Raw genomic sequence first — 24,556 nt, forward strand, 5'->3', positions numbered from 1 at the left:
GAAGTGGCTCTCAGTGCAAAGCACCAAAAGCAGGTGGAGCTGAACTCCTTTAAAACACCAAACATTCCTGCTGTAAAACTGGAGACTGTCAGGTCAGGATTCAATTAATGTCCACTCGGTGTCTTTATTTACATCCACGGTACTGTGACAAAACGTCCTGAGCTGTCGTCAGCGTCGCCCGGGAGTTTTTAACAAATTGTTTCTCTGACTGTTTGTCTCTTAATAATAATGTCTGGACTAAAGGACCAAACACACACTGGAGGCAGATGACCAGCATCTAAACATCCAAGTGTTGTTTGAGTAGTTAAGAGCCCACAAACCAGCCTGACAGCCTGCAAACACACAAAAGAATCACATTAACATGGTTACTGACTGGTTTCCTGTCACAACTAAACACCCACTAATGTACATCAACAATCTGATAACATTACTACTAACTCTATAATGTCAAACATTTCAATTGGAACATTATATTGAAAATAAACATTTTTATGGAAATAGTCGGAAAATACAAATTTGATTAAAGTCATGCAAGCAGAAAGAATCTTTTGAAAGTCAGAAATGTACTGTGACGGGGGGGGGGAGAAGGAAAAATATGGCAGCATATTTAGTTCTGATGTATGAATCTAGCCCTGTGATTGGCTGGCGACCAGTCCAGGATGAACCCTGTCTATCGCCCGAAGTTGGCTGGGATGGACTCCAGCCCCCCCGCGACCCTGTGTGCAGGATAAGCGGTTTGACAATGGATGGATGGATGTATGAATCTAACTCTCTCTGTACTTGTTGTTGGAGGCTTTGACCACTGGCAGCAGCCTCAGAAGAGCCTCCTCTTCCTATTTCTTCAGGTCAAACAACTCTAGATCTTTTTCTGATGACCGTAAGATGAAGACCGGAGCTGACCACTGAGCAGCAGACAGTTCTTCTGTGGAGAGAAGTCCTGATCTAAGGAACCATTGATCTCCTCCACTAGAGAAACATCATTCAGTTCATTCAGACAGTAGAACAGATTGATGCTTTTCTCTGGAGACACATCCACGCTCATCTTCTCCTTGATGTACTGGACTGTTCTCTGATTGGTCTGTGAGTGACTTCCTGTTTGTGTCAGCAGACCTCGTTGGAGAGTCTAATTGGTCTCCAGGGAAAGACCCAGGAGGAAGCGGAGGAACAAGTCCAGGTGTCCATTAGGACTCTGTAAGGCCTTGTCCACAGCACTCTGGCACTTTTGGTTCAGGTTTGTCTTTAGAGACTTTAGACGACAGGGAGATTGTTTGTTCTTCTCACAGCAGATTGACACCAGAGCTGATGAAGGTCAGATGGACATTAAGAGCAGCCAGAAACTCCTGAACACTCAAATGGACAAAGCAGAACACCTTGTCCTGGTACAGTCCTCTCTCCTCTCTAAAGATCTGAGTGAACACTCCTGAGTACACTGAGGCTGCTCTGATATCGATGCCATACTTTACATTACATTACATTACATTACAGGTCATTTAGCAGACGCATAGCATACTCTGTCAGGTCGGATTCATAGAAGATCAGGTTGCCTTTCTGCAGCTGATCAAAGGCCAGTTTTCCCAGAGACTCGATCGTGTTCCTGCTCTCTGGACTCCAGTGTGGATCCGTCTCAGCTCCTCCATCGTACTTGACCTTCTTCACTTTGGAATGAACCACCAGGAAATGGATTTACATCTCAGTCAGGGTCTTGGGCTGCTCTCCTCCCTCTCTGGTCTTCATCTCCTCCAGAACTGTAGCAGTGATCCAGCAGAAGACTGGGATGTGGCACATGATGTGGAGGCTTCGGGAGGTCTTGATGTGAGAGATGATCCTTCTGGCCTGCTCCTCATCTCTGAACCTCTTCCTGAAGTACTCCTCCCTCTGGGGGTCAGTGAACCCTCTGACCTCTGTCACCATGCCAACGCACTCAGGAGGGATCTGATTGGCTGCTGCAGGTCGTGTGGTTATCCGTGGTTATCGTGTGGAGGCGAGCAGAGGGAAGCAGCTTCCCCCTGATGAGGTTTGTGAGGAGCACATCCACTGAGGCCGACTCTGTGACATCAGTCAGGATCTCATTGTTGTGGAAGTCCAGAGGAAGTCGACACTCATCCAGACCGTCAAAGATGAACACAACCTGGAACTTCTCAAACCTGCAGATTCCTGCTGCTCTGGTTTCACTGAAGAAGTGATGAACAAGTCCCACCAAGCTGTACTCCTTCTCTCTCAGCACATTCAGCTCTCTGAAGGTGAATGGAAATGTGAACTGTATGTCCTGGTGGTCTTTGTCTTCAGCCCAGTCCAGAGTGAACTTCTGTGTTAAGACTGTTTTCCCAATGCCATCCACTCCCTTAGTCATCACTGTTCTGATTGGTTCCTCTCCTCCAGCTGAGATCTTTGAAGACGTTTTCTTGTCTGATGGTTGTTTCTGGTCTGCCTGGTTTCCTGGATGTTGTTTCAATCTGTCTGACCTCATGTTCTTCATTGACCTCTGCAGTCCCTCCCTCTGTGATGTAGAGCTCTGTGTAGATCTCATTCAGAAGGGTTGGGTTTCCTGCATTAGCGATCCCCTCAAACACACACTGGAACTTCTTCTTCAGGTTGGATTTGAGTTCACGCTGACAAACTGCAGCAGGAAGTCCTGAATGAAGACAACAAAGAAGATCAATGAGTCACAGAATATATTTCAACATGTCCTTTTCTCAGAGAATGACTATGAATATATTCTGTCCATCTCTTGAGACATTAGTGAAGGTCTCATTTATCAGCATGGTGAGTCTGTAGAGAAATCCTCTTACTGCTCTGCAGACACCCAGCCAGCTCCTCCTGCTTCATTCTCCTCAGGTCAGAGTGTCCTGTGGGAACCTCTGAGATCTCCTGGTCCTCTCTGTGGAGGAACATGAACCATCAGCCCACATGGTGTTTGGACCATCAACACCAATACAACATTAGTTAAAGATATTGGCTTCTGTCATGATTAATCATCATGATTGATCATGATGATTAATATTTCCCTCCCCAGGATGTTTCCTGTGGCCCTTAATCACTCTCTAAGTCAGCGACCCCCAGAGTCAGAACAGCTCTAATCACATCTGTGGAGGGCCGCGTCACGAACACAGAGCCCCCGAAGAGCGTGAGGAAGGAGTTCAAACCTGCTCCAAATGGCAGGGGAAGGATGGTGCAGGGGGTCAGATCGATTGGGTGGTGTTAGCAGCAGGTGGGCGCGTGCTGGGGGCGTTTCAGTCTCACCAGCCGAACACCTGTCACCCACAGAGGGAGGGACGGGAAGCAGAAGGCTAGAACCGGGGAGATGAATGGATCAGCAGCTACGTCCCATAATGCACTTCAGTTAAAGATGCCACACTGCAGGCAAGGTTATCGCGCAGCAGTTAAGTAAGTTTTAACATTGCCCGCCTCTCGCTGACGTAAATATGATGACACAAATCTAATTGAGAAACTTTTATTTCTGTTATTTTTATTTTGCCCTTTTAGCAGCGTACAGTAAATTGATGGAGAGAGAGACGATGCAAAACGTGTAATAGCTACATTGTGGAACGTGGTATTCTCACACTTTCTTCCCAAAATCGTGACAATACTACATTTTATTTTGGCCCGTTCATTTACATTGCCTTGCAACTGCTTCACTAGAAACTAATAAACGGAAGGTCTTCTACATTCTCTGATAGAAGATTATGAAAATATAACGCATACTTCTCGCTAGAAATGCCATCGAAATGCATACAAATGCTGATGCTTTCTTAAAATATTGTGTTTTTCACAGATAATAGACCACGTTGGTCCACAGCGTAGCTATTACACCTTTTGCTGTGAGACTGGGTTGGACTACAAGTTGACGTCAAAACTCATAACAATAACAATTACCAGAGCACACCACTTTTAGAAAACCACAGTTCCACCCGAAAAGCTTCATCTTCTACCCTTGATGGATATCAGTCCAAAGTTCACTCTCTTTTACCTCTGGTTGGTCTCCAACGACAACAATAGTCAGCTCAAACAAGGAGGCCTCTAACTCAGTCAGTGTGCTGTTGGGTAGGAGGATAGAACTGTTTTTAGAAGCAAACTACATTTAGGGTCCCTTCCATAGAGCAAATTTCCCAAATAAACCAGGCCTATTCCTGTTAGTCTCATTGTCAGCTTATTTGGTTGCAGAAAATCAACAGTTTGAGCTCAGTAACTATGGCAACTTATGCAGTTGAATAAGTCTGGTATGAGTCCTGTAACACTGACCTAACAGAAAAAGGATTGGTTTTACCATGGGCCTTCTGGAGTGATGCTATAATATTTAAGACCCCTACATTAATACGCTGGAAAATTACCCAACTTCCTGCTTACCTTATCTTCTGATCAGCTGACCCAACGTCCTGCTTACCTCACCCCCTGATCACCTCACCTAACTTCCTGCTCATCTTACTTCCCTTGTTTATCAATCCAATGCCACTGACTTCCCTCCCTCTATTTGTCCGTTTGTCCTTCATGGAGTTTTGTTTACTTCATTACTGACTAATGTTCCTGCCTGCTTTGTGGACTCTCTGCTTTGTAAGTTCACTCCTTTATTAAATCATTTAGCTGCACAAGTTAAACTGCAAATGCAACTTATCATTTGTTGTACACTGCACAACTCTGTTACCCAGGTAGCCTCATAAGTACTTTAACGTGCGCCGTGATTGGTCAGTAGGCCAGCGTGACTTTGGTCAAACAGAAAGCTAGCTAGCACATCTTAGTATTTTGTGATAGTTCAGGTTGAACTTTGTCTGTAAATAGTGAACAGCATTTTATACGTAAACTACTTTTGTGTCTTTACATGTTGTCATGTGCATATATTCGGTTATAGCCGTTCGTTACGGCTGCCGACGGAAACCTCATGTGGGTCATTCAAAGATATGCAAAGCAGGCTGTGACATCCCCCACTCATGATTGGAAGATCGAGAAGACCCGCCCAGCAGTCTCGGCCAATCGGAGGATCGCCATCGCCGGTCCCGCCAGCTCAAAATGCCTGACTGATCGCAGCTGAGGGCGGCTGCCAGACCAGATTGCGGGAGAGCAGGTTGGAGGGTGAGAAAGGGCCCAGGAACAAGAGTCAGAACTACTGATACCACCTGTTGCTCTTGACATGATTGTGTTGTCTAGTCCCATTGGGTTCAGTGGTGCTGTGAGTATTGTACCTTCAGTTATTAAATAATTAAGTTAGTGAGGACTTTAACCTTGTTGTTTAACCTTTTGTTTTCTTGGATATGTAACATGTGTTTAGGGCATGGAAGTAGTCGACTCAGGTACTGATCTTTTCAGCGTTTATTTGCGCCTGCAGAAGGCAATAAAACACAGGCATTGCCTTCTGGTCCCTGCACACAGGGTCTTCAACAGAGTAACATTTCTGTGAAGGAAAAACGGGACTACGGAAGCCTAGGAGGCGCAGGAGAGATGAATCGCAATTTCCGCAAATTGAACTCGTCAAAATAAAATTCACACACACACACTCAACAAGATTATTGAATAATAACCAAAAATAAGATAAAATAATCTTCCTTTTGAGGATCTCTTTTGGTTGTATTCAATGCACAGACGCGTGGGACGCGAAAAGATGAGCGTTGAGATGCTCCGCTCGTCATCACCGCCGTCCTGCTGTCAAAAGCGTGAATACACTTTATTAAACAGACGCTCACCGGAGACACACACAGAGACTGAACGCCTGTAAGTAAGTGTGTAACCGAGAGACTCACCGATCCGACACAACGGGTCATCAGACCGGCTGCTGGTCCGTCTGAAGCAGCGCTGGAAGCCGCAGTCATCCAGACGCACTTCTTGGAGGAGTCGGTGAAATTCAAGCCGTGTGCCCTCCATAGGCCTCATGGGCTCCTCCACAGGTCCAACACTTTGGCACATTTCCCCTTTTCTTTACGGTGCTTATATGTGCCCAAACCGCTGACATTTATAGCACCTCGTGGCTTTGACGCACACACTCACTGGGTAACTCGGGTACCCCGGGTACACCTTCCCTGGCACATTTCTTCCTTCAAACTCAATATGTTCTCACTATATACTACTTGCCAGAGTGGTTGTGAGCAAAAACAGGTTGATGTCTTCACTGCCTCCTGATCCTTTTCATTAAACCTTAGTGTGACATTATATGTATCAGGTGTTGACCTTTGCCCTCGCTCACTTCCTTCTTTCTCGCTCTCTGTAGTCTCCTTATCAGTTCTTGTTCATTTGTTGCTATTCACACGTTTGTCTCGAGTCTCACTCCCCCTTCCCCTCAACTCTTCCTCATTGTCTTCCTCACTCCCTGGATGAAAACCCATGGTTATAATTATATTTATTCATACACATAACATCTCTGACGTTTATGACAAACCAAACCGTTTAACAATCGGTTGAAAATTAAGTACATCTACCAACACCAACACAATGTTATGTCGAGTGCAGAAAACAAGGTTCTGCGATGGAGCAAATAGCTTGCGCAAGAAGGACTTTAGCTCTCTGGAGACCGACTTTTGCTTGTGAAGGTTTGATTTAGGCGCGCGCATGAACCTGATTTGTCTGATTTTGACAGTGATAATGCCGCCATAGGGGTGGCACGTGACGGTACGTTAGTTTAGTGAGACCGTTAAATTGCCTCCAGATAATAGACAGAGACCGACCGGTATCCTGCGGCAGCCAGGTTAGGAAATTTATATATTATTTAGGGTGCAATCTTTGCCCCCAATGACTGAAAACCAGGGGCATTTTATAAAACCTGTTTTCCTCCTAGAGTGGAACCCTCATTTTTTATAGCTCATATTTCTCTGCCGTGGAGAGATCCAGTCATACGAATAAAGACTCCAAATCCCTTAAAACCCTGCGACTGTGTCCTGTGTTCTACCGGCTCCTGACAGGAGGTCAGTGTAAAGGCGTTAACCATAAAGTAAATAGTCACAAAATATTAGGATAACACTTCAAAGAACCATTCAAATCACAGCAAACAAGTAGACAAAATCAAACCATACAACTAACTAACCCATCACTGTCATTCCCTTCAGCACAGCAGAAAGCCCCACAAGAAAATGAAACGCTGAAAGGTCATAGTCCCCCCTCTCCTGAAGAAGATGAATATTTTAATATTTGAACGGTTTCAATAGCTGAAAGTGTGAAGGAGTTGAAAGGTGCCACGGAAGAAATAAAAGATGATGACAAGAAGTTTCGAAGAACAATACTTGGAAAAGAGCTAGAAAGGTCATAGCAGAAATGTCCTGAAGAAGATGAATATTTTAATATTTGAACGGTTTTAATAGCAGAAAGTGTGAAGAATGTGTACAACTCATAATGACATCATTGACATCAATGACATCATTGACATGACATACGTAACATCGCCTTGGCAACCGATGACATCATCAAGATCAAAGGGCATTTCCATGACAACCGGCCACATTCCAACATTCTATTTGTGCTCCTGTGTCAAGACATCTTTCACACCCAACTTTGCAGGACAAAGGAAGGCTTACTCAGGCAAGATACTGTACTGACTAATTCTTAAGGATTTACACAACTGTTTTAGCATTGAGATAAGATGGAGAACGTGATAGATAGTGACTCAGTATACAGCAGTGGATTTCTTGATGCATTTACATGTTGCTTTAGAAGCTGCATGTTGTTGAAAAGAAGATCACAAGTCCGACCTGTGGAGAGTGAAGGCATCTGCTTGCAGTTTCAAAATACAGCAAACGCAGACAAGTCTTCATGTCCTGAGTGTTCACACAGAGCTAAGATGGACAACATGAAAGACACTGTTTCAACACAAAGCAGGCAAAGCGACAGAATTGAATCTGAGATTGCCGAAGCGCTTGTTAAGATACAACCTCACCCCTCAACCAAGAGACTCTGCTGGGTGGGCAAGGAGGTCGGGCTCATTCTGCCAGAGACACCGCCACAGGGGAAAAGAGTTAAGAAACCTTTCATTTTAAAAAGGATCTGGAGATTCTTAAAGAAGTCAGGAAAGCGTCCTGGAGAACCTGACGATGACCTTTGTAAAAGCAGGAAGAAAAACGTTTCTGGTAGGTCCAAGCCAGCAGAGCACAATGAAGAGAAGAACTCGGACTCTCTGCACGTGAGACTCCCCGTGGTGAAGACTGAGGTTGGATTCATTCTGCCGACTACACCACCAGGGAGTAAAAGAAGCAGGAAGAGAAAAAATTGTGTCACGTCTGAGCCAGCAGAGCACAATGAAGAGAAGTTCACGGATTTGGAGAAACCGTCACACAGCGGAAGAAACTCAGAAAACTCTTCTTCTAGACTCCTGGGTTTGCAGTCAGATCAAGATCTGGTCTGTGACTTTAAAACCCAAGTGGAAGAATTTGAGTGTGACCCAGAGTGGAAAGTAAGCGTTCAGAAAGCGATTGACAATATGTTCGGTGAGTACTTTGAAGAAGCTGAGAAGAGCTCAGTTGACAGCAAGGAACCCTGCCAAAAAGGTCCCTCAACCCTTGGACTCTGGTGGACACCGCCACAAGTGGAAAGAGTTAAGAAACCTTTCATTTTAAAAAGGATCTGGAGATTCTTAAGGAAGACAGGAAAGCGTCCTGGAGAACCTGATGATGACCTTTTTAAAAGCAGGAAGAAAAACGTGTGTGGCACGTCTGAGCCAGCGGAGCACAATGAAGAGAAATCCGCGGATTTGGAGAAACCGTCACACAGCGGAAGACACTCCGAAAACTCTTCTTCTAGACTCCTGGGTTTGCAGTCAGATCATGATCTGGTCTGTGACTTTAAAACCCAAGTGGAAGAATTTGAGTGTGACCCAGAGTGGAAAGTCAGCGTTCAGAAAGTGATTGACAATATGTTCGGTGAGTACTTTGAAGAAGCTGAGAAGAGTTTGTTTGAAGGCAAGGAACCCCACCAAAAAGGTCCCTCAACCCTTGGACTCTGCTGGACACCGCCACAAGTGGAAAGAGTTAAGAAACCTTTCATTTTAAAAAGGATCTGGAGATTCTTAAGGAAGACAGGAAAGCGTCCTGGAGAACCTGATGATGACCTTTTTAAAAGCAGCAAGAAAAACGTGTCTCGCACGTCCAAGCCAGCAGAGCACAATGAAGAGAAGAACTCGGACTCTCTGCACGTGAGACTCCCCGTGGTGAAGACTGAGGTTGGATTCATTCTGCCGACTACACCACCAGGGAGGAAAAGAAGCAGGAAGAGAAAAAATTGTGGCACGTCTGAGCCAGCAGAGCACAATGAAGAGAAGTTCACGGATTTGGAGAAACCGTCACACAGCGGAAGAAACTCAGAAAACTCTTCTTCTAGACTCCTGCGTTTGCAGTCAGATCATGATCTGGTCTGTGACTTTAAAACCCAAGTGGAAGAATTTGAGTGTGACCCAGAGTGGAAAGTAAGCGTTCAGAAAGCGATTGACAATATGTTCAGTTAGATAGGGTTAGGGTTGGCCCGCAGGTGTTTGAGGAACCCCGCCAAAAACCTCCATCAACCACCGGACTTCCGACTTGGACCAACAATGGACCCCAGGAAGACTAAAGACTTCAAACTTCACACTAGCGTATGAAGGTACTTACACACACAGACACATAAAAGTACTTCCACAGAGACACATACACATAAAAGTACTTCCACAGAGACACATACACATAAAAGTACTTCCACAGAGACACACTCACATAAAAAAGTACTTACACACACACACACACACACACACACACACACACACACACACATAAAAGTACTTCCACAGAGACACATACACATAAAAGTACTTCCACAGAGACACATACACATATAAAAGTACTTACACAGAGACAAATACACATATAAAAGTACTTCCACAGAGACAAACACACATAAAAGTACTTACACAGAGACACACTCACATATAAAATGACTTACACAGAGACACACTCACATATAAAAGTACTTACACAGAGACACATACACACATAAAAGTACTTACACAGAGACACACTCACATAAAAGTACTTACACAGAGACACACACACACACACACACATAAAAGTACTTACACAGAGACACACACACATAAAAGTACTTCCACAGAGACACACACACACACATAAAAGTACTTACACAGAGACACACACACACACATAAAAGTACTTACACAGAGACACACACATAAAAGTACTTACACAGAGACAAACACACATATAAAAGGACTTACACAGAGACACACACATATAAAAGTACTTACACAGAGACACACACACATATAAAAGTACTTACACAGAGACACATACACACATGTAAAAGTACTTACACAGAGACACATACACACATAAAAGTACTTACACGGAGACGCACTCACACACATAAAAGTACTTACACAGAGACACACACACACATAAAAGTACTTACACAGATACACACTCACATAAAAGTACTTACACAGAGACACACTCACATAAAAGTACTTACACAGAGACACACACACACATAAAAGTACTTACACAGAGACACATACACATAAAAGTAGTTACACAGAGACACATACACATATAAAAGTACTTACACAGAGACACACACATAAAAGCACTTACATAGAGACACATACACATATAAAAGTACTTACACAGAGACACACACATAAAAGTACTTACACAGAGACACACACATAAAAGTACTTACACAGAGACACATACACACATATAAAAGTGCTTACACAGAGACACATATACACATCAAAGTACTCACACAGAGACACACTCACATATATAAAAGTACTTACACAGAGAGACACACACACATAAAAGTACTTACACAGAGACACACACATAAAAGTACTTACACAGACACACACATGAAAGTACTTAAACAGAGACACACTCACATATAAAAGTACTTACACAGAGACACACACATAAAAGCACTTACATAGAGACACATACACATATAAAAGTACTTACAGAGACACACACACACAGACACAAACACATAAAAGTACTTCCACAGACACACACACACACACACACACACATATATAAAAGTATTTACACTGAGACACACACACATACAAAAGTACTTACACAGACACACACACACGCACACACATACAAAAGTACTTACACAGAGACACACACACATACAAAAGTACTTACACAGACACACACACACGCACACACATACAAAAGTACTTACACAGAGACACACACACACACACATATAAAAGTACTTACACAGAGACACACATATACAAAAGTACTTACAGAGATACACACACATATAAAAGTACTTACACAGAGACACACACACACACATAAAAGTACTTACACAGAGACACACACATAAAATTACTTACACAGAGACAAACACACATATAAAAGTACTTACACAGAGACAAACACACACATAAAAGTACTTACACAGAGACAAACACACATATAAAAGGACTTACACAGAGACACACACATATAAAAGTACTTACACAGAGACACACACACATATAAAAGTACTTACACAGAGACACATACACACATAAAAGTACTTACACAGAGACGCACTCACACACAAAAAAGTACTTACACAGAGACACACACACACATAAAAGTACTTACAAAGATACACACTCACATAAAAGTACTTACACAGAGACACACTCACATAAAAGTACTTACACAGAGACACACTCACATAAAAGTACTTACACAGAGACACACACACACATAAAAGTACTTACACAGAGACACATACACATAAAAGTAGTTACACAGAGACACATACACATATAAAAGTACTTACACAGAGACACACACATAAAAGCACTTACATAGAGACACATACACATATAAAAGTACTTACACAGAGACACACACATAAAAGTACTTACACAGAGACACATACACACATATAAAAGTACTTACACAGAGACACATATACACATCAAAGTACTCACACAGAGACACACTCACATATATAAAAGTACTTACACAGAGAGACACTCACATATAAAAGTACTTACACAGAGACACACACATAAAAGCACTTACATAGAGACACATACACATATAAAAGTACTTACAGAGACACACACACACACACACAAACACATAAAAGTACTTCCACAGACACACACACACACACACACACATATATAAAAGTATTTACACTGAGACACACACACATACAAAAGTACTTACACAGACACACACACACGCACACACATACAAAAGTACTTACACAGAGACACACACACATACAAAAGTACTTACACAGACACACACACACACGCACACACATACAAAAGTACTTACACAGAGACACACACACACACACACACACATATAAAAGTACTTACACAGAGACACACATATACAAAAGTACTTACAGAGATACACACACATATAAAAGTACTTACACAGGGACACACACATATAAAAGTACTTACACAGGGACACACACACACACACACTTAAAGTACTTCCACAGAGACACACACACACACATATATAAAAGTATTTACACAGAGACACACACACATAAAAGTACTTACACAGAGACACATACACATATAAAAGTACTTACACAGAGACACATACACATATAAAAGTACTTCCACAGAGACACAAACACATAAAAGTACTTACAGAGACACACACATAAAAGTACTTACACAGAGACACACTCACATATAAAAGTACTTACACAGAGACACACACACATATAACAGTACATATAACACACTTACACTGTGTTGGTTTGCACAGAGACGCACTAAACATGAAAAGCATACACAGAAATTAACAACAACAAATATATAATGTACACTTACACACACAAATATAAACATGAAAGAATTTTGGAAAAGTTTATCAAATTAAAATATTTGGATTCATGAATATTGTCTCACATCCTGATGATCCTCCTCACGTCTCTTGTCCTTGTCTCTGTAGACCAACAGGACGCCAACAGGACGCCATCAGGACGCCATCAGGACGCCATTGGGACGCCATCAGGACATCACGGCATCAGGACGCTGTCAGGACGCCATCAGGACGCCATCGGGACGCCATCCGGACATCACGCCATCAGGACGTCATCAGGATGCCATCCGGACATCACGCCATCAGGACGTCATCAGGATGCCATCAGGACGCCATCAGGACGTGCTGAGAGTCGCCCCCTCAGGAGCAGCTCCAGATCTACGCATGACTCAGATGAGCGCACAACACACACACACTCACACACACACACGTACTCAGAGACAAACTAACATGTAGATGTACACAAAGACACACTAATCTGTAGATGCTAAGCAAACGCTTTAAGCCACTGAGGCATTTTGTCCGGAAACCCTCATTGACGCGCCGCTGTTGTCTCATGACGGATGAATGAGAGTCCTGTAGCCTTTGTGTTGTTGTAAACAAGTCCACTTATTTGCCAGTTTACTCCCGTCACACGTTCACCATTCATCCACCCGGAGCATCACGTGACACTAACCAGCGCGCGGTCAAAACTGTTCCCTTTACCGGCTGGAAACACCTGCCGAGCCCCCAAAGGGACTGAAGTTCTGGACTAAAGAAGAAATAACTACTGTTGTTTAGTGGGTACTGTGAGATGCATGTACTGGTAGAATATATTATAACATTGTTTTGTGCTAAGGCCGTGTCTCAAGTGTCCTGTATTTGACCCTGAAGTGCAAAGAGCAGCATGATCCAAAATGTTGCTTGCAGCTGCGCACTGAGAAGGGAGAGCGGTTGACTCGATCTCGTAAAAGCTTCAAAACAAAGGACTCCTGTTCATGGCCTTGGTTCATATCTTATTTAGAGCTTTCGTTCCGGATCCACGTTTTTACTTTATGTCAATTAATAATGATTTGCACCGGCCACTGAGGAGGATCTTGTGTGTGTGTGTGCTACCCTCAGCTTCACCTGGGTTCTTATCTCAACCTGCTTTGTAGCTTCTCGTAACTGGCACGGAGAATGTTCTTCACATGTGTATAAAAGCTCGGAGACGTCATTACGCCGAGCGCTGAGATACGTGCTGCTGTGTTGGGCCTCCTGCTTGCAAGCAATAGTTAGAGCCAGATATCTGCGGAGAATTGCTCATGTAATCTTTTTCTCTTCTAAATAAATGTTAACTTTTTGACTTTAATTGATCAACGTGCTGCGATTCTTCTCATCAACCAACTCGGGGGGATCGGAGATCCTGACAGTACCTGCGAGCACCAAGGGATCGAGTATCCGGCATGAATCAAAGGAATCGAAGGGCGCTGAAGTTTGGGAATAAATTAATTCACTATGGTTTATCTGAAGGACTTGATGAACTGAACTGTGTGGACTGGGAGCATTGAACAGATTCACCACTAGATGTCAGAGGTTACACGTCCTCTCTGCCTCTTCTCCTTCTTCTCCTCTGTCTCCAGCCTCCTTCCTGAAAGATTTACGTGAAGAGCTGTACGCATGACGTCACATGTCACTCTTCTAAAAATTGAGTTAAATGTTTTACTTTGAAGTCCCATATCTGAGAAACTCCTTGTCGGCCCAAAACGCTTTTATTTGTAAAGGTGAAACCGGAAGCTGCTCTCTTTGCGTGATCTCTCATTGACGGTCGTGCTGAGGGACCGCCGCTGCCACAGCGGACTCGGAGCGAGCCGAACCGGGTGAGTAGAACCGCACCGCGCTCGCTGGTCCACCGGACCCCGCCGCGCGTGACAGACCCACATCCGGTCCGAAAAAAACGAAAGGCTTCAAAGCGCGAGGTGTCGCGCGGAGGAGGAGGAGGAGGAGGAAGAAGAGGAGGAGGAGGGGGCTTTAACAGTTGAATCTCCACGGGAAGTCGAGCTGACATTTTTCACATTAATATCGGGGCCTAAACACAACGGTTTAATGTAACTCACTATGATAATTACCGTGGAGGAAAAGTGAGGTGTTGTTTAATAACGCAACAATGTTCCTCTTAATCCTCTTAGACCTAACATTTCCTTATTGCCTGTTTACGTCAAAAGTGTCTCTGCCATTTAAAGCCGATTCTCCTGATTCATTATTCAGCGTTAGTTGATTAATCGACATTAAATAAAACTTCTTCTGTCATTCTACAATCACACAAGAGATGCAGGGTATTTCTCATGCAAGAGGTAAAACGTATAAGGGTTCTCTACAATTATCTGAAATGTAAAGAAACACCTTTTGTGTTTTATAATGTTCGGTTTGGTATAAGTGATCTAAGTGAATTTTAAATTATAACTTAATACTGGATATTATTATAATCGATAAGATGGTAGATCAGAATCTGCATTTCGTGCAGGCCAGCGTGCTTTTGTAGCTTACTGGGCCACAAGTCCTCTGCACATCAGAATCACAGAGAATTACAGACCATTTGAAGTTCAACCTGCAATGTTATGAGGAAGTAGGTCCTACTTCAATGCAGCTGCTCGTATCGGTTCCCCTCATATCCAGCGTGCTGCCACAGAGCCACCAGAACTAAAAGTCTCCCTGCCACAATGACATCATCGCCTCCCGGCAGCTTCGTAGTTCCAGGTGCGGCGCCCTGTTCTCAATGTCCCGCCTCCCGGCAGCGTTCCTGTGATGCCCCAGGGCGGGCCGAGCTGGTTGGGGTCGCGATGCCTTACGTGGACCGACAGAATCGCATCTGCGGCTTCCTGGACATCGAGGAGAATGAGGGCAGCGGCAAGTTCCTGCGCCGGTACTTCATCCTGGACACCCAGCAGGGCAGCCTGCTGTGGTTCATGGACAACCCTCAGGTGACAACGTCTCCACACACACACACACACACACACACACACACACACACACACACACGCTTGCGATTTCATTCCCTTCAGGCGGCAATTCCAGACATCGGCTCACAGGGAAAATCTACCTGCAGGGACTTGAAACCTGTTTGAAGGAGACGTTCCCTCACAGTTAATCACCTTTGTTTCTCTAGAAAAAAAGTCCAGTTATCGGTGACGCCGACTAAACAACCGTCCGTCTTCATTTCTATAAACGTTAGTTTGAACTAAAGTGTGAGACTCAACGTGTGTTGCATTACATAGAATAAGGCACCTTACAGAGGTTAGCAGGGCCTATGAAGAACTGTGATCGATGAGATCTAAACAGGAAGCGGTGGCTTTATGGGTCAGGAGAACCACAGCGAACACGTTGTGAGGAGCGGTTAACGCTGTTGGCTTGACGGCCACATGTCGGACAAATACTCGGGCTTCTGGTGGATCCTCGGTTTGAAAAGCAAGCAGACAAACGGGAAGCAGGAGAGCAAAGGAAAGGTTAGCAGTCATTTAAAATCCTGTATGTCTCCAGATTTTGGGGGTAAGCGATGGTCCTTATTTTCTTTCGACGATATGAGAACTTAGTTCTGTCGACAAGATTAATGAAAAAATTCAACATAAAATTGATGAACAGAAACCAGCTGCGGGAGGAACTGTTTTATGTGCAATAAGGGCTGTTTGACGGGATGCACATCTGGTTCACTACGTGATTTATCCTTGTTTCTCAATGATTAGTATTAAAGGTTGTTTCCTTGTTCAGAATCTTCCTAAATGTGCAGAGAAAGTGGGATCTCTCAAGCTCTCCTACATCTCTATGGTCAGTCTCACACACACACACACACACACACACACACACACACACACACACTCGGATGGTCATTTAGTCTCTGGGACATTGAAGCTTTATTCTACTTTGTGTCCTTCAGGTCAGCGATGCCACCAAACTCCGACCAAAGGCAGAGTTCTGCTTTGGTAAGTTCACCTACATTTTCTCCCTCCCTCTTTTTCGAGGAGGAAAGACTAAAACCAGAAGAGAGCAAAACGTTGATGTGCATGTTCTTCTTTCCTCTCTCATCTCCTTCCTCGCTTCCTCTCCTGTCTCCTTTGGGTTACAACCCTTTCTACTCTGACCGTTCAAAGAAACCAATGGACGTGCTGACGTTTCTGTCTCTCCAGTTATAAATGCAGGAATGAGGAAGTTTTATCTGCAAGCCAACGACCAGCAGGACCTGGTGGATTGGATCAGTGTTCTCAACAATGCCACCAAGATTACAGTGAGCCACACACACACACACACACACACTGACCGATCAATAGGTGACCCTGTTTCTCCGGCTGCACAAGGTGGACAATTAGATAATTAGATAATTATTAGATTAGATAATTAGATAATTATTAGATTCAAATTATCCATCAAGTTAAATTTAGGCTTTGTTGTGAAGGCGAAAGAGAAGCTTTTGTCGTCTTGAACATTATTTATTATCTACTATAAAGCACAAACATTTTGTTTCATTGATGACTTCTATCCGGTCCCTCAAATAAAAAAAACAACACTTTTTAATAGCTCATTAATCTCCTAAAAGAGCTGATTATACGTTTTTGTTGGAGGACTATTTGATGAATCCACATCTTTTGCTCTAGTGTGAGTATTTCACTCTAAACGGACCATAATTGACTAAATGAACATGATGCTGTGTTGAAGAAGACTTGAAACTAGAGCTTGAAACCATAAACTCATGCTTACAATGTCTCCATGTTTGCTGGGGGAATAAATCAGGAGAGAAGTAGTCATTTCTCTTGAAGTCTTCTATAGGACCAGAGGACTGGGGGTCACTCTTCACTTGTGTCTTTAGGTGCCAAAGTTCGGCGAGGGCCAAACGCCGGCCCACACGGAGACGCCCCAGGAAGTGCTGGGAGCCGTGAAACCGGTCTCCTACAAGACCGAGATCATAGGAGGGGTCCCCATCACCACGACGATGCAGGTAACACGCTGCAGCAGGTCCCGTCATGTCAGTGTTGGTATGCGGCCGCAAACACGGCTCACGCGTTTCTATCACTCAAAGGCTAAACCTTTGACTGGTACTAAATATGTGTTATTATACTTTTTACCTGTGTAACCCTTCACATTCTATATAAATAGCACTGTGTGTGTGTGTGTGTGTGTGTGTGTGTGTGTGTGTGTGTGTGTGTGTGTGTGTGTGTTAGGAGGGGCAGAACGAGGCGGAGCGCAGCGCTTTGAAGCGGGGTCAGAATCCCTACTTCCTGTCCGGAGGAGCGCAGGACCACGGCGCCATCAAGGCCGGGTACTGCGTCAAACAGGGGGCTTTGGTGAGAGCGCGCGCACAAACACACAGTCCCGACGTTTTAAACAACAATGTCAAGCATGCCACCAAAAACACTTCACTAATATCTTTCTTCAGCTGCGTTCTGACTCATAACTGATTAATAACTATCGGAGAATCAGAGGAGATAAAAGTTTAAATGACCAAATGATTGTTTTGTGTCTAAATGTAAATTGTAAAGGTAAAATGTTCAATTTAATCTAAGAATATAAAAAAAATTAAGAGCAAAACCTTGAATGTAAACTATTTGTCTTTTTGCGACTAAAATATAGTGTGAAGTGTTTTTAGACTGTGAAGAATAAACTTCATAGTAAACTGTGTCTGACTGCGCTTCACACTTCAGATGTTTTGTTGGTTTCATCTCAAACATAAAGATTTTACAAACACACTTGTATAGTTTTCCAGCCTTTTATCATTGGTCCTCCAGTTGTTCTGTTCCACCAGTTATGTTATAATGTGAAAGTCTATTTACCCAATGAGTGCAAGAGTCCTTTGGACTTAACTGGTTTCTTTGTAGCTATGAGGCTGAACTAACGGCTACAGTGATGCTCACGGCTCTGCTCCTCTTCCTCAGATGAAGAACTGGAAGAGGAGGTACTTCCTGCTGGAGGAAAACGCCCTCAGCTACTACAAGTCTGACCTGGTGAGGAGATGCATCTCCACTTATTACAGAGAACGGACCATCCAGCCGAGAGACGGCTGTTACCATGGTTACTGTGTGCATGGAAGCACACGGACCGGTGCCCAAATCATGGGCACACACACACACACACACACACACACACACACACACACACACAGCGGACTCAAACTTAGTGTAGCAACAATTTAGAAATGTTTTACTCACACGTGTGTGTGTGTGTGTGTGTGTGTGTGTGTGTGTGTGTGTGTGTGTGTGTGCGTGCAGCAAGGCTCGTGTTGTGCGTCTCTACACGCTGTGGCATGTGCCCTGAATGCCTCCTCGTAGGAGCCACGTGTGGAACGATCAGCGAGTCCTAACCGCAGGCTGTGTGTGCACAGACACACCCTGTGTTTGTGTGCGTGTGTGCGCACAGACACACCCTGTGTTTGTGTGCGTGTGTGCTTTCCTTTTGAAGGTGTTAACCTGTTACGCGCTATCCGCTCAGGAATCCTTTATCGGTGGACGGGGCTCCCAAACTTTGCGGCTTTCCTGCGTATTTGGTGAAAATAACATTGGAGAAATATGTTGGGGTCAGTTTGACTTTAAAATAAGACGTTAAACTGCTTCAAGTTCCTGTTTCTAACGATGGCTTCAGGAAGTTATGAGAAAAATCCTTCTCTATCTTTTGAACTTCCTTTATGACATTTGGTTTGTTGGTTGGTTGGTTTATTGATGTATGTATATTTGTAATAACCGTTCCAACAGCATCGGGAAGCTTAACGCCTCCAAATCACTTTAACATGCATAATCTCTATTAACTGTCCGTCTCTCATGGCCACTTTTGTTCAGGCCAGTTCACACCTGTGGTCCTAGATGTTTCCACTGTGAAGCTTGTGTGTCTCTCACCTCTGCTCCTCCTTGCAGGAGAGGGAGGCGCTGAGAGTCATCCCGCTGAAGGAGATCCACAAAGTCCAGGAGTGCAAACACAGGTCAGTGCGCACAAGATGCGCTGCTGCTCGCTGACCACTCGTTAGTGACCCAGTGTTCTGTGTGTGTGGCGCAGTGAGCTGAAGATGAGGGACAACCTGTTCGAGATGGCCTCCAGCTCCAGAACCTTCTACATACAGGTAACACACTGCGGCGCTGTCACTGTGGTTCAAATGACTGAGGATGATGAGGAGAAGAAGGAGAAGGAGGAGGAGGAGGAGGAGGATGATGATGTCCGTATGTTGAGTCTCACTCTCTCTTCATTCTCTCCCCATGAATGTAAACTCGTCGTCTTTTTGAATCCTCACATTATCGGAGAATACTTTTATTTTATGTATTTATTTTGCTGTGACAATGCACACCAATCAACAGTTAGCCAGAGAGGCTAAAAAAACAAACTCTCAAAAGTAAATAGAATTAAAATTCATAGACAAAGAAAAGCAAAGTGTCTGGCAGCAGACCGGAGCAGACGTAACAGGCCGTAGCATGCGGCAGGCAGAACAGACCCGCCTACACAGCACAACGCCGCAGCACATAACCTACACAGCGAAACAAATAAATCGCAACACAGACCACGACAAATTAACACATAGGTGAAACAAGCAGGGGGGAGCTAATACTTTAGGTTGTACTTGAAGGTTCTGTGCGTGTGGCAGAGGGAGCTGCCTTCACAGAGAATGTAGATTTGCTAAACGAGCTCATGTGAAATGACATAATTGCCTCTAATGAGTGTGCTGCTTTGACTGCTCTGTTCAATAGAATAACCAGGCGTATAAAGTACAAACGAAGCTTAGGTCACGTCGGGTTTTTAACAGCATAACATTTAAGAATGATACTACTGCTTTTTGTATTTACAAATGAAACATTAACTTCCTGTTCATGTGCTGTCAGGCGAACAGTCCAGAGGACATGCACAGCTGGATTAAGGCCATCTCAGGGGCCATTGTAGCTCAGCGGGGCCCCGGACGCTCCGCTTACACCGTAAGTACCCTGTTAGGAGTATAAGTACCATAGGTACCCCGTTAGTACTGTGGGTACCATGTCATAACTATAAGTAATGTAGGTACCCTGTTAGCAAGTACTGTATGTACTCTGTTAGTACTGTAAGTACTGTATGTAGGTAAGTACCCTTTTAGTGCTATAAGTACTGTAGGTACTCTCTTAGTACTCGGAGGACTGTAGTTGTTTCGTATAACTTCATATGTATTAAGTATGTACAAGTATATTAAATAGAAACACGAGTGTCACTGAAGGACAATACATTGTGTTCATAAATTCCCTCCGGTGGTCAGTAAATCATTTCACATCCCTCCACATGTTGTACTTTATGTGTAAACTGGGGAAGTGGCGCCACCGTGTGGCAGGAGGAGCTACCGATGAGGAGTCCGCTTTAAAACCGAGAGCATTTTAATGAGATTATTATACACAGTATAATCTCACATTATTTATATCCCATGTTTAGGGACCTTTTAATGTCTGTCCATTATTTCAGATGTTTGTCCATCTGACCTCGTAGCAAGATTCACTTCACGTTTTGTCTTATGTTTACTCTTCTTAGGAGTTTCACAACCTGGTAATTGTTGAAATGTGTTTGCACACACGCACACACACGCACAAGGCTATCTTTCTCTCTTCTTCAATCTCATTTCTGTTTGTGTGGTTTTGGAAAGAAACTCTTGCATCACACACCAGTAGAATTCAAATGCAACAGTATTTATTATTGTGACAGTATTATATTAATGGAAGAGTTAGAATGTGGTTTGATCAGGAGATTCCTTAAAAACTTAAGATCTGAATATCTGCATTCTTTCTCTTGTAGTTTAATTAAGATTCATTTTAAATGGCTCCTTAAGTTATCAAGATTGACACGTTTTCTCCATTTGAAGAACTTTGGTTCCCTTAAAAAGAACACATTTAGTTGAATAAGGAGGAGGAGGAGCCTCTGTGGAAGGAGGCGTGGTCTTCTGGAAGCAGCTCTCAGACTAGCTGTAAACTTCTTTTTTAGATCCGTCAGGCCAGAAGGCTGTCCAGCCCTTGTTTACCGAGGTATACGCCATTCTGCGGCGGTGAATGCAGCACGTATGTGACCCCCATAACCCCCCCTCATTAACCCCCAGCCGCTGGCCTCCCCTTTGCCGAGCATTGAACCGGCAGACCCACCAGGAGCTCCCCGGTTCTGTGTCCTTCTGAGGCCCTCGACTTGTTAACCAGAGTGAAGCTAAATGCTACGAGCTGGACTCTGTTAAAGCAGTGGAAGGACCCTTTAAAGTTCCTCCTGCAGCATCCAGGCCCTGCACAAAGAAACCGCTGCATGAAACCCTCATTTGACCCCTGTGTGAACTCACAGACGCACTCACGGACCGCTGGGTCGACCATTCCTTCTTTTCATTCTGCAGACAGAACCATTCCCCTCTCAACAACGGAAGTTGTGCCTCATTGGTCGTTGACATTAGTTGCATTGACAGCGTTTCTGACTCCCAGCAGGACTTTCGTTACGAGCTTCATGTATTTCTTTTTACCACTAACCTTCTGTGTCTTTGTTTCCTCCGTGTGTGTGTGTGTGTGTGACATGTGACAGTGACGTATTAACCTTCCCCAAATGAGCCCTGCTGCCTCCTTCCTGCCCCTCCCACTCCTGCTCATCGCCCAATCACCGAGCTCCGCTGCCTCTCTGCTTCCTTAGAAGCCGCTGTTCGATTCCCGCCCGGTTCCTTTGGCCGCCGCGGCGTTACTCGCTCGTACGTTGTTGCTTTTTAACCGCACAAAGCGCCCTTTGTTACAATCCTCTCCTGTTGGATGCAGATACTTGTTTGACCTGGCTGCTGTTTTTGAATTTTCATCTATGTTAAAACCTGCACGTTGTTCTTATTCTTTCCGCTTGTCATTCAACCCACACATGGACGTTTGTCCCGGATCAGCAGCAAACATCCCTCTTTGATCGGGTCACTGAGCTGGTGCTGATTACACAGCTCGACTTCTCTAATCTAAAATGTCCTTCGGTCTCAATAGTTTTCCTTTTAGACGAGGGGAACAACAAGTTTTTGTCAGGATCATTTTTGTGTATCTTTGTTGTTGTTTTCGAAGGTTCAGCTTATGAATGTATTGTTTTGTTGTTTGTAACAAACAAAAATGATCTTGATAAAACCTTTTATTTCAACGTGAAACTTCGAGTCGAATACAAGGTCACCCGGATCGGCTGCCTCACTAAGGCACTTTTTTCATCCTCATCCATCTCGTTGCCGCTGTGCTCGCTCCCTCCGTCGCTCACAGCCGCTTCCTCTCTCTCCTTCTCCAGGAACGCAGTTCTTCCCCAATGTCCTCCTCCATCTTCTATTACTCTGACCAGGAACTACACCCACAATCCTGCTCCGCCTCAACGGGCCCTCAGCTGCACGCTGGACCGGCAGCAGCAGGAGAACTTCCTGGGCCTCCTTCCGTGGAGGCTGAGCGGCGTGCCGGCGGCGCGCTCCCGCCTCTCGCTGCTGTCGCCAAAGTGACGGAGGAGCGCCAGCCCAAAATGACCCCGCCGGGGTTTGTTTACGGGGAGGACCATGGGACCGTGTACATGACCCTTATTTGATGATGAGTGACAATCGCTAAAGTAGACACGCTCTTTAAACTACCTGAGTGCTTCTGGAATCCTCCCGGGACCATTGGACTCGTACGTTAGTGCTCGTGTGGAATCGGACCTTCTTCGTCTGCCGTGTCCTTACTTTTGTCTTCCCAGGTATTCATTTACAAACGAACAAAACCCTTCTGTGGTATTGTAATACTGATGTCTCGCACTTCATGGAAGATCCAAAGTGAGAGGCAAATCCAGAAGCTCAGCGGGTTTAAGACGCTCTACATTTATATTAAAAGCTCTTTAATAATCGTTAGCATCTCTCTCTTCTCCGGTAGAAACTTAATTTTTCAAGGCTTTAATTTCATGAATTCCACTACTTCTAGTTTTCAGTCACTCTCCTCCCCTCCTGCACTGCTCGGTGTTCTGTGACCTCCATCAGATGTTTGTGTATTTGTGTCACTCATATTGTTGATTAGCCCACCTGTCATTCTTCTGCTCTCTGTGATGGAGATCAGTTGGTTTTTTATGTTTTCGTTATTCACACATATAGACACACACACACCTTCACGTCGTTGTTCCTGGTCAAACATCTGTTGGGTGAAGTGTCCGCGTTGTTCTTTCTAACGAGATGATGAAATCCACTGAGCTGTTCTGACCCTTTTTATTGTGAATGTGATTCTAAGACCATGTGCTCCGTTTATTAAAAGACATTTGAAAGTCATTTCCGACCGGCTCCAGGGGGCTTCTTTGCAACACGTGGACGGAGAGAGAATCAGATGTTCGTCTCTCTCTCTCAGCACTGTGGCTTTTCTGATCCTGTTATTTCCCACATCGTTGAAAACACATATTTATCAGTTTACATATAAAAATAAATTTCCTTAAAAATGTAACCGATAAGTCTTGCTGGTGGTTGCATCAGTGATGGCTTATGCACATCCTCTGGACTGGAAGAGCTCAAGGTTTGTCTCACCAGGCTGGAGAAGAGATTCTCGTTGAAATCACCACAAGCAACGATGGGCTCACGGTCCACGATCTCCAGTGAGTCCATCACGCTTCCCAGGTCACACTGGAATGATGTCACACAGAGGCAATCAGGGGACTAACCGGCTTCAAACTTCAGAGCCACAAACTCAAGATCATAATGATGTATGTATCGTTTCTCACGCACTTGAACGTGGCCTTTCACATAAACAGAAAACACCTCTGTTGGCTACTTGCGGAACATTTGTGTAGGACAGGTGCCTGTTGCGTTTGAACATGTTGTAGCCCTCTAAATGGAGACCCTGCAACAAAGGAGCCTTGAAGATGAG

The 24,556-nt window shown here is 44.2% G+C and overlaps 1 protein-coding gene and 1 long non-coding RNA gene across 8 annotated transcripts; one reads left to right on the top strand and one right to left on the bottom strand.

The window, feature by feature from the left end:
* Positions 1–109: 109 nt before the first annotated feature.
* LOC144388426 (uncharacterized) lies at positions 110–15,503 on the bottom strand. 2 transcript variants are annotated; one of them, XR_013452797.1, is made up of 3 exons: positions 3,144–4,626; positions 2,790–2,878; positions 110–2,632 (listed from the first exon to the last, which is right to left on the bottom strand). It is a non-coding gene; the product is annotated as an uncharacterized LOC144388426 (long non-coding RNA). The 2 variants fall into 2 exon arrangements; XR_013452798.1 differs by lacking the exon at positions 3,144–4,626 and adding an exon at positions 15,363–15,503 and having other exon boundaries at positions 2,492–2,632.
* On the top strand, positions 13,969–23,967 carry LOC120832654 (pleckstrin homology domain-containing family A member 1). 6 transcript variants are annotated; one of them, XM_040199098.2, is made up of 12 exons: positions 13,969–14,605; positions 15,521–15,706; positions 16,491–16,547; positions 16,657–16,702; positions 16,907–17,004; positions 17,584–17,712; positions 17,936–18,058; positions 18,647–18,715; positions 19,619–19,683; positions 19,758–19,821; positions 20,573–20,662; positions 22,977–23,967. In XM_040199098.2, the coding sequence occupies exons 2-12, from the start codon at positions 15,566–15,568 to the stop codon at positions 23,259–23,261; spliced, it is 1,167 nt and encodes a 388-aa protein (XP_040055032.2). In that variant the 5' UTR covers positions 13,969–14,605; positions 15,521–15,565; the 3' UTR covers positions 23,262–23,967. The 6 variants fall into 6 exon arrangements, with proteins under 6 accessions (XP_040055032.2, XP_077945889.1, XP_077945894.1 ...); XM_078089763.1 differs by having other exon boundaries at positions 13,972–14,605; positions 16,871–17,004; XM_078089768.1 differs by lacking the exon at positions 22,977–23,967 and adding an exon at positions 22,260–22,419 and having other exon boundaries at positions 13,972–14,605.
* Positions 23,968–24,556: the final 589 nt, after the last annotated feature.

The sequence above is a fragment of the Gasterosteus aculeatus genome, chromosome 15 (genome assembly GCF_964276395.1).
Source record: "Gasterosteus aculeatus chromosome 15, fGasAcu3.hap1.1, whole genome shotgun sequence".
Taxonomy (NCBI): domain Eukaryota; kingdom Metazoa; phylum Chordata; class Actinopteri; order Perciformes; family Gasterosteidae; genus Gasterosteus; species Gasterosteus aculeatus.